General features: G+C 40.1%; 2 protein-coding genes across 4 annotated transcripts in view; both read right to left on the bottom strand.

Moving 5' to 3' along the window:
• The window catches only part of gal3st4 (galactose-3-O-sulfotransferase 4), a 20,093-nt gene extending 7,811 nt beyond the window's left edge, over nucleotides 1-12,282 (bottom strand). Inside the window, exons 1-3 of one of the 3 annotated variants that reach the window (XM_007567826.2) lie at nucleotides 12,178-12,282; nucleotides 9,187-9,457; nucleotides 8,858-8,908 (exon numbers count right to left, since the gene is read on the bottom strand). Coding sequence is in view for 1 of the 3 variants with exons in the window: in XM_007567825.2 (XP_007567887.1) it covers nucleotides 4,017-4,039 (23 nt within the window). In the remaining 2 variants the exon portion in view is untranslated. Of the gene's footprint in view, nucleotides 1-4,016; nucleotides 4,317-8,857; nucleotides 8,909-9,186; nucleotides 9,458-12,177 lie in introns of those variants that run through there. The other 2 variants (XM_007567827.2, XM_007567825.2) reach the window with 2 other exon arrangements.
• Nucleotides 12,283-13,058: 776 nt separating this feature from the next.
• The window catches only part of tm4sf21b (transmembrane 4 L six family member 21b), a 6,003-nt gene continuing 5,547 nt past the window's right edge, over nucleotides 13,059-13,514 (bottom strand). The window contains exon 5 of the mRNA XM_007567828.2: nucleotides 13,059-13,389. Coding sequence (XP_007567890.1) covers nucleotides 13,387-13,389 — 3 coding nt within the window. The 3' untranslated portion in view covers nucleotides 13,059-13,386. The remainder of the gene's footprint in view (nucleotides 13,390-13,514) is intronic.

The raw sequence follows: 13,514 nt of genomic DNA on the forward strand, positions 1-13,514 counted from the left end.
GGATGGATGGATGGATGGATGGATGGATGGATGGATGGATGGATGGTAAATATGTGATACAGACAGAAAGAGAGGAGATAAAAGAAGGAGGGTGAGTTGGAGGGAGGACAACGAGGCGAAGTGAGGGAGGAACAGAATGGAGTGAGTCATGGAGGAAGCCTGACTAAAAGCATCATGACTGGGAGGAAAACAGTCCCACACCATCAGGAGACATTCCCCCTCTCCCCCTGCACATTACATCACTGCGGCCTCTTTACAGTAGAGGCTTTTGTTTTTGGAGAGATACACAAATCGGTTATAACATGAAGACTGACATTGAGTCGGTCAGCTTTAAAAGCAGGATCATTAACCGTGACTCACTGACCGAGGCTTCCAGCAGTCCAACATCTTCCTCACCTTCTCCACGTTCTTAGCACAGCTGGGATTTGCGTAATTTGAACGTCTGAGGAATTTAGATAAGGTCTAAGAAAGTCTGTGATTTAACGGGAACAGCCAAAATATTTTGCATCATCCACATAACCAAGACCCAACGTCAACCAGCAAAATAATGACCAAAGAAACGCCTCACCGGCCTACAGCTACGCAGACGGACATGTTGTGTGTTGGATGGATGCGAGTCTCGTTTGCCTGTGAACCTGAACTGTTTACTGATTTTTGTTGGAAAGCTCATCCTTTTTGATAGCTGTAAGTAGAAAAAAATGGTAACACTTACAGTGATCATAAGGCTGATTGTCATAAATATGACACAACATCTGTCATGAGTCTTCATGAAGGTTTATGACTGTTGTCATGAAGCGTCATTCAGTAAAGAATGACACTTTTAATGCAAAGCTGCTTTAAAAGTTGCATTAAAAGTTAATTAAAAGTGTCGACTTTGCATTAAACGTGTCATTATTTACTGAATGACGCTTCATAACAACAGTCAAACATTCATGAAGACTCCTTCATGTTCATGACAGATGTTATGTCATATCTATTTATTTACCATTGTTCCTTCAGATTAGAGTTTTTAGTGTTTTCCAGCTCCTACGCTTTCTTATTTGTCTGATTGTGCATTTAGTTTTTCATTTAGAGTCTTCATATTTCGGAATGGTTTCGTCTCCCCTGTTCTCTGTGTTTCCTTTGGGATTTTGTTCAGTCTTTCTCTTCCATTAGTTTCCCTCAGCGCCTCAGTTTCCTCCTTTCCTTACAGTCAGTGAAGCACACTCCCAGTTCCAGTCCTGATAATCTCTCCTCTCCTCCCAGGACATAAAAGTCTTTGTTTTCATTCAGCCTCTGTTCGATTCTCCTGTTACACGCCTGATAGTGACACTCCCTGCTGCTCTCCTGTTCACCGTTATCTCTCCACATTCTCACAGCTTCTGGACTATCAGCTGAAATCATTGCTGTACAATAACCAATAACAACGATAAAGCTTATAGAATGGGCCACCTCAGTAATTATGTTGCTTAATCTACCGGAGGACATAATGACCACTTTGTCCAACTCTGCTAAAGTCTCCTACTACTCTCCAACTTTGTATTATTTGATGTTATTTCAGCTTTTAACTTTATGTTCAAGAACATGCCTTTCTAAGTAACTGTCCAAAAATATCTGAAAATACAATTCAAACGATGCGATCTCTACCTATTAGAAATTGCAAAACTCTGGCATCGTTATTTTCCGCATCTCCTTATTCACTTCTTTTGAAAAAAGTGAAAGCAAGAGGCCATATTGGCAGGTTGCAAACCCCTATGTAAATACTAGCTGCAGAGAGAATGCACTCAGCAGGAATGTGTGGCTCTAACAAGCTCTGGAACCGACACACACACTGAAAATCAAACATTTTATTACAGTAAGTGACAAAGACTTCCTGAGAGTGTGAGTTGAACAGGTGACCTCAGTCAGAGTGTTTGCACTGTCAACAATCTGCAGGTCTGGTTTTCTTACCAAGCCACAGCTTGTCGTGATCTGTCAGCCTCCGTGGTTTTGCCATGTCGAACATTTTTGGTTCTCTGTTCCCTACAGACATGCAGCAGCAATGCAATGTTTCATCTGATATTGTTTTCAAACACGCCATCGAAACTAAATGCCTTAAAATGAGCACCAACCAAACATAAATAAGGATATTTTTAGACATCTGCAGTTGTGCATTATTTACAGATTCATTATTCTCCATGTTGTATAAATTAATCCAACTTATTATAGTAAAACTGAAGTATCCCAGTGTCTCCTCTGGATCACAGATTCTGTTCAAAGCTTCCAATAAAAATCGTTCTGCGCTTTAAGTACAGCCCAGTGTTTGATACTCAACCACTGTTTTGCCCTAACCACAAAAACCTCTCATAAAAGGACAGAGAAACGGACTGGTCGTTAACGAGTCAACCAAGAATTCATTAACATGTGCAACATATACTGTTTACGTCTGAAACGTGTGACAGATGTTCATTACATTCAATGCTGTTGAGAGGTTTTGAAAGCCATTGGATGCTTAAACTCATACTGACGCACTCACTGAACAGAACTTCAAAATCTTCTTTTGCACATTTCAGTTCAGTTTTTGATATACCGAATTATTCTCAGAAATGTGCAATTAATTTAATCCAATTGTATGAACCGATTCAGATGATTAAATTAGTTTAGCCCTTAAAACGACGTGTTTTCTATCTAAGGAAATCCAGCTGATTGGATTGAGTCACTGACTTTGGATGATTCACTGTAGGTGGACTGATTCACTGTAGGTACACTAGTCTAGTGATACTGACCACTAGAGACACTTTCACAGCGGGGTCACACTGAACAATCAGTCATTCACCAACCCACACACAGGCAGCCAGGCTGGAGGGAAGAGCCCCACACAAGCTGGAATCAAACTCACAACCCGCCAACTGCAAGACCACTACTGACATTACTGGCTTTTTTTTTTTTGTGGTCACTTGTTCTAAACTTATTAGTCATTCACTGAATATTAATTGTGCATGAATTGATACTGACCACATACCAGTTGGTTTGTGTGAAAACATTTTGTAAGTTTTATGAAATTTGACAGAAAGGTGTGGTGTTCTCTGTGATGGTTTGGTTATGGCAGGATATTGGCGGCACGTTTGAAAGGCCCGTAAGCACAAAACCACAGGTTGACGGTTCAACACCTGGTTTAGTACAGGGGAGCCGCATGAGCCGTAATATCCCTAATGGAAGAATTTGTGTATCATCAGGCAATAGCCAACAAGCGCTGCTGATGGCCTTGGAAGAGTCGTGAAGACAAAACACCAAAAAATATATCAGCTTCAGAAAGCCTTAGTATTTTCAACTAAATCAAGGAGAAATTTCTATTCCGCTTGTCAACTTTTCAAATCAATCATTTACTCCACAGTTTTCAGGCTTCAGAAGTAACATTTTGATTAATTTCAGCCATACAGAGTTCTGTTCAATAAAGGAGCTGAGATACACATGGAATGTGAAGATGAGAGAAGAAAACTGAACCAGACTGAAAGGACTCAGGACCTCTGACTGTCTGGCCTTGAAGTTTTGCTTCCCCCACTTCCACTGGGACACATACACACATACACACACACCCACACACACGCACGCACAGGACACACAGCTAGCATGATGTGCTAACATCACATTCACAGGGTGGCACAACAAACAGAAGCCATGATGATACAAGCAGACACCATCAGTCAAACGCTAACCACAGCACTAAATACCACACACACACACACACACACACACACACACACACACACACCGGCAGGCTGCATCTGCACGAAGCTGATCCATGAGATGGAAGGAATATCAGAAGAAAATCCTTTGTGTGTGAGGGGCCCTTCCAGCCCTCCACCCACATCTCCTCCTTCTTTCCTCCATCCCCCCTCCTCTACACGACCACAGCCGGCCCCTCCACTCCTCTCAGGCTCAATCACTGCATCCAGAAGCCGTCGTTCCGCTCGGCTTTCAGCCTCACATTCCCTCCTCCCCCCCTCCCCCGCCCCCCGCATTTCTGCCAGTGTGCGGTCGGACCGGTCCACCGTTACCTGGCTCTCCGTCTGAAAAACATCGCTGAGTCCCCGGGCCGGTGTCACTGTGCAGCTGCGGAGAGCTCGGAGCATCTCGGAGTGTTGAGCAGCAGCTGGTCCACCGCCAGTACAGGCCATGGAATCAGAGCAAACCCCGCTCAGCCACACGGAGCCGGAGCGCTGATTCCCCCGCGGTCCTCACTCAAAACCACTGGAACTTTCTTTGAGAGCAAACGGAGCTCTGCAACCTAATATGCCGACGGCCAAGACTGACAGCCAGAGAAATAGATGCGGGAGACTGCAGACGACTTCCGGTGTTGTCAAAATAAAACGCTCTTTACGTATTTGGTTGTTAACCAAATACGGAGATTTTGCACTGAATCCTGTGGCTACGATTTATTCAGACGTTAGGAGTAAATGTTGGCTACATGTTGAAGAGCAAGTGTAGATTTTACACAGAGGTTTTCTGCAGTTATTATCTTACTGCAGAAGAGAACTCCCCTCGGTCAGACTAAGACTTATTTTTTTAAGTCGTAATATTTTGGGAATAAATAAAGACGAAATACCACTATAAGACTTTTGTAAAACTACAAGAAAAAAATGGCTTTAATGAGGAAAAACGCTTAGATAGAGTTCTGAAATATTTGACGGGACCTGTTCGGGGAGCACTCGTGGTTCCTGGAATTTGAAAGCTGTTTAACCGGCCTCTCACAGCAGAACACCGGCAGGCCCAGCGGCATGGGCCCGCCAAGGGTCAGCCGTGCCCGCCCTGGATTTGAAGCAGAATAAGCCAAAGTCCCCCCAGCTGGATCACAGTTGGCCCCCCCACCTTCTTCAAATCAGACAAAATTGGTGTCAAACGTTTGTGCTACGTTTGTGCTGGTTTGTGCTCCAAAAATTTTCGTTTGTGCCGCTGTCATTTTAAAGATATAAAGAAAGTTGGATTTCATAAAAGTGGGGGGGCTGGTTGACCTTTTGACCTTTACACTTTCATTAATATCTTCAAAGCCAAAGCAGCACAAACAATTTTTGCTGCACAAATCAACACAAACATAGCCGAGTTGATTGACACCCATTTGTCTGATTTGAAGAAGGTGGGGGGTTGGTTGACCTTGGATGACCTCTGGAAACATTTCTTTATATCTTTAAAATGATAGCGGCACAAACAAAAAATTTTGCTGCACAAACCAGCACAAACGTAGCACAAACATTTGACACCAATTTTGTCTGATTTGAAGAAGGTGGGGGGGCCAACTTCACTCAGGTATCACAGTCCTGCTACTGATAATACTTTAACTCTGATAAAAGATTAATTATTTTCTTCTTTGTAAGATGATACCAAAGTTGAAAACAGCTCAACATTCCTCATTTTATTTTTTTACAATAATTTTTTGTGTGACTTCATTTTCATATTACCACTTTATCTTATTCTTTCAACGTTACTGTACAATGTTTCTCCCATTTATTCTCATAATTATAATTTTCTTAACCAGCCTTAAATTTTTCCACTGATAGTGTGTATAACATGTATAAGGCATATTTTATTCCTTGTTCATCTTTATTTATTTATTTTAGTCATTTGAACCCCATCTCCCTATTTATTCCCCCTTTGAAACTTCATTATTTTCCAATATTTTGTGATGAATATTGTGACATACTGAGTTAGCTTCATAGCTGCCAGTACCCACATTGCAGTCATTTTGGTTAGAAAATACAACAGATGCTTTGCTTTAATGATAAAAAAAACTTTATCTTAATTAATACTGAGAACTGTTAATACAAAATGTAGAGCTCCAGAGCTCAGCTTTACTACAATGCGTTTTCTTTGTTTGCCAGTGCCCTGCAGGCTGAAAATATGTAATGTCTTTAAGTTATTTCAATTTCTTCAGCTCCAAAGAAGAAACCTACATCAAGTGTCTTATTTAAGTGTTGATATCGTCATGTCCATTATAGATTTATGGAGCATTTGTGGATCTTGTATGCATATGTGGCATTTGTGGATCTCATCCTGTGCATTTGTGAATCTTTTGCATTTGTGAATCTTAGTCTGTGCATTTGTGAATTATGAGACAGTTTTAGCTCCATATAGATTAGCTTATCATTGACTTTTTGTAGAAAGTCTATATGACTCCCAGGCTGTGTTTGTGGTCCTCAGGTTTAAATCAGGCCTCTGGCCCAGTGGGCCAGTTTTCCACTGGTAGTTCATCAGAGTGGGGCCAAAACATAAGTGGGTTCGTGTGATAATAAAACTACTCAAGTCTTTAAAACGCCATAGCTGTCAAAGTGTTCTGAGCTTTATATTACAGTTATTTACATAGAAATTTATGAAATAATTAACTATATATTATAAAAAAGAGTGAAAACATTAAAATGTCATAGAATTTTTAAGTGAACTTTCCAACCACATCAGATAGATGAATCTATCCAGACACACTCAGCAACATGTATACAGGTTGCTGCTTGGTTATGCATGAAACAGCAAACTGGTCGGATATAATCCAGAACTGTGATGGAGAGCTCAACGTTCAATTTATATTTCTTGTGGTACATAAGAGCATGATTTAGTAAACTTTTATTGCACCTCAATTAAAAGCATCCCAACCTATGGCCAGGCTGCATGCTCTGATTGCTGCACATCAGGTGGTGTCTGTGTGACGTAGTGTCAGCTATGGCTGACCTAAAACATCAGCAAAGACAAACTACACCAGGGTCATCATCTGTTCAACCCAGAGGCGCCGCCAGAAATCTTGGCCCCTGTGACAAAAAATTAGATTGGGCCCCTCTGCGCAGCTGCTGTTACAATTTCTTGAGTCTATTTGACCCACAAAAAGCATCTCAGTTTTAAAGGCTTGCAACTGCCTTGCTTTCTTTGGTCCAATACTGATATTAGGTCAATATTCACTGCTCATGAATTTTACATGTAACAGTTCACATACGGTATGCAAGTAGGTTGCTTACATTTTTCTATTACTGAAATGTCTCTCCCCACAAGCAACAGTCAAAAAACGTGCAAAATATACAAAGCAATCCAGACTTCTCAAAAAATGCTATGTAGTTGCATTTCATTCAAGCTGCCGTATATGAATTTAATAAAAAAATATGTTTTCTCCACATTTGTTAAAGCTGTCACGATGTTGTGACAGTTTGTTATGAGACAGATAATCTGTGAAAACAATCTATCCCCTCCATCTCCTCCATGTAGAGGGCGCAATAGCGTCAGTGCTCTCAGTGCTCTGCCATCCCCCATAAAAAGAAGTAGGCTATTTCAATGCAGAGAGATCCTGAGATGAGGCTCTGCAACCAAAAGCAATCCTCTCTACCTTTTCATCAGACTCTGTCCTTCAGGATGTCAGGGCTTGATGTCAGGCATGAAGAACAGAAACGATCTCCAGATATGTAGAGTGGAAGAGATGGAATCGCCTGCCTGCAGTCCTGATGTTAATCACTCTGAACACTGGTGTCAGTTTGCACATGCCAGAATGAACAGCACAAGCACATTGATATGAGTAAGTCAAACACTTGTTGAGGTGTGGTATGCCAAGTTAATGACCAGGAGGAGGTAGCAGGTCGTTGTGGTTGTGTGTGGTTTCCCAACCACTGCTGATACTCCTCTTTGTTAAGTGAATAAATTGTTACCACAATTTTCACTGAATATCAATCATCCAATCCAATAAACAACAAAAATACAAATCAACAAACAAATGAGCTACATGGAGAATAGAGAAAACCCTATCCACAATCCATTTTCCTTTCAAATGTAGCACAATTTAAAGGGACATGAACAAGCTAAGAGGATAGGATTCATTACCAAGAAGCATTGTTACAACAAAGACATGACGGACCAGGAGTTAGACTTACTCCTCACGCCTCTCGTTGCTCCTTCATTGCACCTTCATGTAATCACTCTTGAATACTCAAATGCATTGAGTCTTTAATTTGACAGCAATGTCTCATTCTGAGAATGTATGTAGCCATTACCCTGTTTACCCTGTTCAACAGGAAGAAACCACCAACAGAATTATGGCTCAATGCCAAGCTGCATTAGCCAACGGCAGCCGAGCATTTTTGGCCATGCTGGATAGTGGAACTTTAAATCAATCAATTACTGGATCAGACCTCTTGTTTAAAGAGATTTCAAGTCACACTAATATGTGAAGGTACATTGGTAATTCCAAATACAGTCATGTTCCATTCATCAACAGGCTTTGGGACATTTGCTTTGATCTCATCTGACACTGTTAACAATCACATGCTATCATTCTAAGAACATACACAAGAGGACAAACGTTCACAGACATGGGGTCTCATTCATAAGACATTGTGTAGGAACTATACAAAAAGTGCACCTATGCCTAAAAGTAAAAAATGGCAGATGCCAAAAATGATCCAGATTTATAAAACCATGCACATGCACACCGGAAAGCAATTTTCCCTTTATGAAGCCCAGCTACACCTCAACATTTGGGTACAAGGTAACCACATATTAACACATAAAATGTGAGAAGGTGTGAGGCAGTCAGACTGAACAAGTAAATACAGTGACACTGGTGCATAATTTGGCATGGCTGGGAGACCTTGGTAAGGGGAACACCAGGAAGGAAATTCTAATTTTTCAGACCTGATGTACAAATGGACTATACAGTTGAGCGCTCACACCTGTGATTACCAAAACTGAGATGTTTTTACTTCTTGTGTCACTCACCAGAATATTTCTGTCTCTGTGAAATTGTGTCTCTTTGCCTTTGACCCCATGGTTTCCTTTTTTTTTTTTCTCTGCCGTTTTCGGCGTTTGGCTGTACATACAAATTTAGCATAGATCCTACACAATGCTTCCTCATTGATTCAGTAGGAGACAGTACCTGTCTGTTAGCTTTCTGGAGAAGTCATCCACTGACTAAATGTTGTTACATCTGAGAAGCAGTTCAATACAAGAACAAACAAACAAAATAATGACCATTTCAGATTTTTAAATGTCATATTTAATATTTTTTAAGACCTACAGTGCTTTACAGAAAATACTCCTTAGAGAGCATTTGGCTTTTTGTGTCTAGTAAAACTTGTGTAAAACTTTATAATGTCTCATTCACTTTCTAATCATTTTCACAAGTTACAAAATACAAACAATGCTTATGACAGTAAATTTACCAAATCTTTGTTCAAACCAGGTGAAGTTTGAGTTCAAACTTACTTGCGTCAACATGATGGTCTGAGGATTTAGGATGTTCTCTCAGTCAGCTCACTTTCATGGCTTCATCTCTTCTGTTGTTGTTTATGGAACCTGGAAAACTAGGCACAATGCTGCCACCTGGAGGACAGAGGTGAACTAACATGTATGTAAGTTGATGTTGAAGTGACAAATGAAAGAACTAGAAAACAGCTGATCCGAGGTAGGAGATGAAGCTGCTGGTGATGTAGTCAGAAGCTGGAGGATATGTCCTGGAGGTGGTGGGGTAGGGCTGCTGAAAGAAAAAAAAACAAAGTGAGGGAAGAACTCCTAGCAGTGACAGGGGAACAGAGGATGGAATTATTTTGACAGTTTAAGAGAATGGGTTAAACTGCAGACTATGATCAATGATCAAAGTTCAACTCCAGCTACCTCAACTGGACAGGAAGTCACCAAACCGAAAACAGAGCAGAGAAATGGTCCTGAAACAGGAGACTAAGAGAAAGAAATAGAGCCATCTATGCTCACAGCTGCTACCCTGAATGTGTTTTTCAACTTAAAGTAAGCTGCAAAATCAGGAGGAAACTTGTTGAGGTGTAAGGAAAACATCCAAAAGCTTCACAGGTTAAGAATTATGGGCACAGATTCCAGTCTTATACATTTTGTCCTTGTTTATCAGATAGTGTAGTCGTTAGCTGAGCTATTCTGCCTTGTATCTATAAACAGACATTAACAGACAACATTATAACTCCTGTAATTATTTTTATGAGAACAAATCTTTCAAAAATTCTCAGACATTTTGATTTATAAGGAGGCAACATTTATTCACAACAAAACATTCTGATTTACGATCCCAGATTTACATACCATGGATCGTTTCACACGCATCTATCGACAAGGTTTACAACGTTTTACAAGGTTACAAAACCGTCTGAATCCATAGTCTGATTTACAGAAACAAAATATGCATAAGTGGAATTTGTGCCCATAAAATATCAATAACAGATTTTAACAAAGAAGCTCCTTTAGATAGGAAGCTAAAGGAGCATCTGGTGAAAACTTGCAGGTCTGTGGTTGTTTAAACTGAACTCCACTCCACAGAACCACACAGAACATTACAGTTTAAATCCTGGAAGTGATGTGTGTAATCCTTACTGATTTAAAACAATACGAGAGAGAAACACCAGTAAGGTAAGGTCTTTATACAGTGTAGGTAAACATGTGGTATCAACTGCAAAATATAATAGTTACTCTGTGCTCCACTGCTTTAATGAGGGAAGTAAAACAAAGGTACAGAAGGAAACTAATTAATTGTGCTCATTAAAAGTGGACGGTGATAATACAAAGCACAGCTCAGCATGGACAGGAACAGGTTCTGCCTCCAGATTTAGAAGTAAAGCCGCTAATCACCTAGCTAAGGAGGTTAAGAAGCACAGCACCAGCTGCCCCACCCCCACGGCACTCATTCCTCCATATGGACAAATTCAAAAGAAAGCCTTCAGTCTGCTCACACGTTTCAATACAAGGTTCTGAAATGTTGTTCTGAAACTTGTTGATCCAAAATAAAGGTGCACCTCGGAGAATACACACAAAGATAGGAAAGCTGCACACACAAGAACTGATCTAATATTTGTCTTTTTCACACAAACTATAAATTTGAAAATCAGACCATAAATTCCTCCTGAAGAGGAGGTTGAATGTGAAAAAACTGGAACAACTTCCACTGTGCTTTCCAGTCCAGACCAGTTTAACATAGTGGCCCTTCACAGGAACCAACTCAGAACCAGAAGATCAACACTTAGCAAGATAAGTTCACTAATTAGATCCTGATCTGCTTCTGACCGAGTAGATTTCAAACTGAGGAGGAAGCCGCCAGCCGGGACCTGTAACTTCCTGTATTAGAAGTCATTTAGCAGCTGGAAAAGCTCCAAGCTGATTTCTATGATGCTAACAGAAAAACAGAAGCACAAAGTGAAATGAATCAAAGCAAAATGTGCAATGATGAGTAGATTACCATTGTGAAGCAATGACTGCTTTGTTCTGATCAAATAAAAGTTAACCATTTGAAGCCGAACTCTGGATGCTCCACATTTATAACTAAAGCCTTCTCCAGAGCCGAGAGCTTCTGCAACAAAACCTGGATATTAACTGAATCCACAGTTTTCCACCATAAGATTACCTTTGAAACTTTAAAGGAAACAGGCTATTAAAGTGGTGCTGCTGCTTTTTGACTGTTAGAAATACAATTTTTCTTGTTTTTAGTGGAATCCTGTAGATCAGGGGTGCCCAAGTCCAGTCCTCGAGATTTACCATCCTGCAAGTTTTAGAAGTATCCTTACTCCAACAGACCGGGATCAGCTCTACAGAGGCCTGATAACGAGCCATTCATTTGATTCAGGTGTGTTGAAGCAGGGATGCATCTGAAAGTTGCAGGATGGTGGCTCTCGAGGACTGGACTTGGGCACCCCTGCTGTAGATTTTGTGTAAAAAGTGATAACAAAAAAAAGGCAACAAAATCAAAAGCTCACAGAATTAGTGAGTAAAATTTCCCACATGTCATCTACCTTTATTTTACTGTGTACACCTTAAACTTTATTTTACTAGATTCGATTTTACTGTTCTTTTTCTGCTCTGATAATAATAATAATAATAATAATAATAATAATAATAATAATATGTGAACGAAGAAGCCCTTATAAATAAATGTGTCAAGGAGCTAATTTTTTTATCCACTTCTTGAAACGCGTGTACTCAAAAATAACGGACCGGTCAGATACCGGATGCTGTGTCACCTGGACCAGAATAAACCTGGAAACAAAGCTTTTAATTTCATCGTATCAACGATGAACTATTATTTATCATGAACTGTTATTTACTTATCACTGCGCTCCTTAACTTAGTTTCACCTTCACATTTGATGCTGTGGTGTGTTTTGTAGTCTGGATTAATAAAATAAACAAGACAAATTTACTATGACACAATAAATGTGTTGCTAATTAGCTAGCATGGACTCACCTTGAGCCAGCAGCAGTCCGCAGGCAGACGTGGAAGTTCCCGTTTGAGCTGAGCTCCTGCTGGAGCTGCAGCTCCCCCGTCTCACCCTCCATACGGCTTCTTCAAAACGCGCCTAGACCTGCTTGTGTGTGTTTGTTCAGTGGCTGTCAGCAGGGGGCAGCAAAAGGAGCAACACTTCATTCATTGACGGTCCCAGCTCTCAGGTAGCTTAGATAAACAAGGATTTCCAACGTTTCATTTATAGCTGACACGTGAAGTACATTATTGAAAATGAGGTTCATGTAACTGTTTGCTTAGTGGCTCCATTAACCGAACCTCAATCATAATTTAGACTGGGAACAGTGTTCCCCTCCACGCTGCCTTAACCCAGACCCAACGCTGACATTCACCTCTCCACTGGCTGTAGATTTGTACTGTTTTCTTCACACACTCATCTTTTAGCGTTTTATTGCACCTGCACCAAACTTCCAGCATCTTCTTATTCAGTATTTGTTTTAAACATCACCTTCATCCTCCAGCCCAGGACTGTTGGTCTTTACATTATTTGCTTCACCTCGGCTGCTTGTAATAGTTTGTCAGTTTTTTTTTTAAATCCTTTAAATAATTAATAGATGTGACTGATTTTATTAAATTTAATTTAAAATATCTTTTGTACTGATAATTTATGGTTGTGATAGAATCATACATGTGTCAAGGAGCAACATGTTCTTTCCAGCCATTTTTGCATCTCTCATGACATTTATCAGAAAATTTTGATCAAGTTCTAGAAGTGTTTACAGGAGAATACAAAACCATCTGGAAAGTTGACTTTATATTTTTAGATCTGGTCAGGTATTATTTTTACTGGAATCAAAACATAAAAAGAGAAAATATATATATGATGTGTTCAAAGTTTTATTACAAAACATTAATAATAACTTTACATGCTCATGTACATAATGTATCCGAGATTAAATTTAATATTTTAATCTTTAAAGAAACGCAAACAAAAGAAACAATCAGCAGTAATCCCAGTCAATCCTCTTGACGAATCCATATTAGTGATGGACATTTAAAGCAGCAAACCTGTAGTGTTGCCAGTTAGGCGAAAACTATTGTTTTAAATATTATGGAAAAGAGAAACGTATTGGTTCATGCTGACAGTGATGGTGAAAAATCTCTCTCAGGTCTTCGTCAAGAAGTCATGGTGTGAAGTTGATCTGCTTTGCTTTACTGTGGAGAAGACAGAGACAGAGTTCAGACATCGTGCTGCATCACCTTCAGGCAGAGAAGAAAGGACTTCCAAATTCACCTCTAACTTCTTATACTGTTTTCTAGTCACATAGATATAGTGCTTT

This window comes from Poecilia formosa, unplaced genomic scaffold (genome assembly GCF_000485575.1).
Source record: "Poecilia formosa unplaced genomic scaffold, Poecilia_formosa-5.1.2 Scaffold214, whole genome shotgun sequence".
Taxonomy (NCBI): Eukaryota; Metazoa; Chordata; class Actinopteri; order Cyprinodontiformes; family Poeciliidae; genus Poecilia; species Poecilia formosa.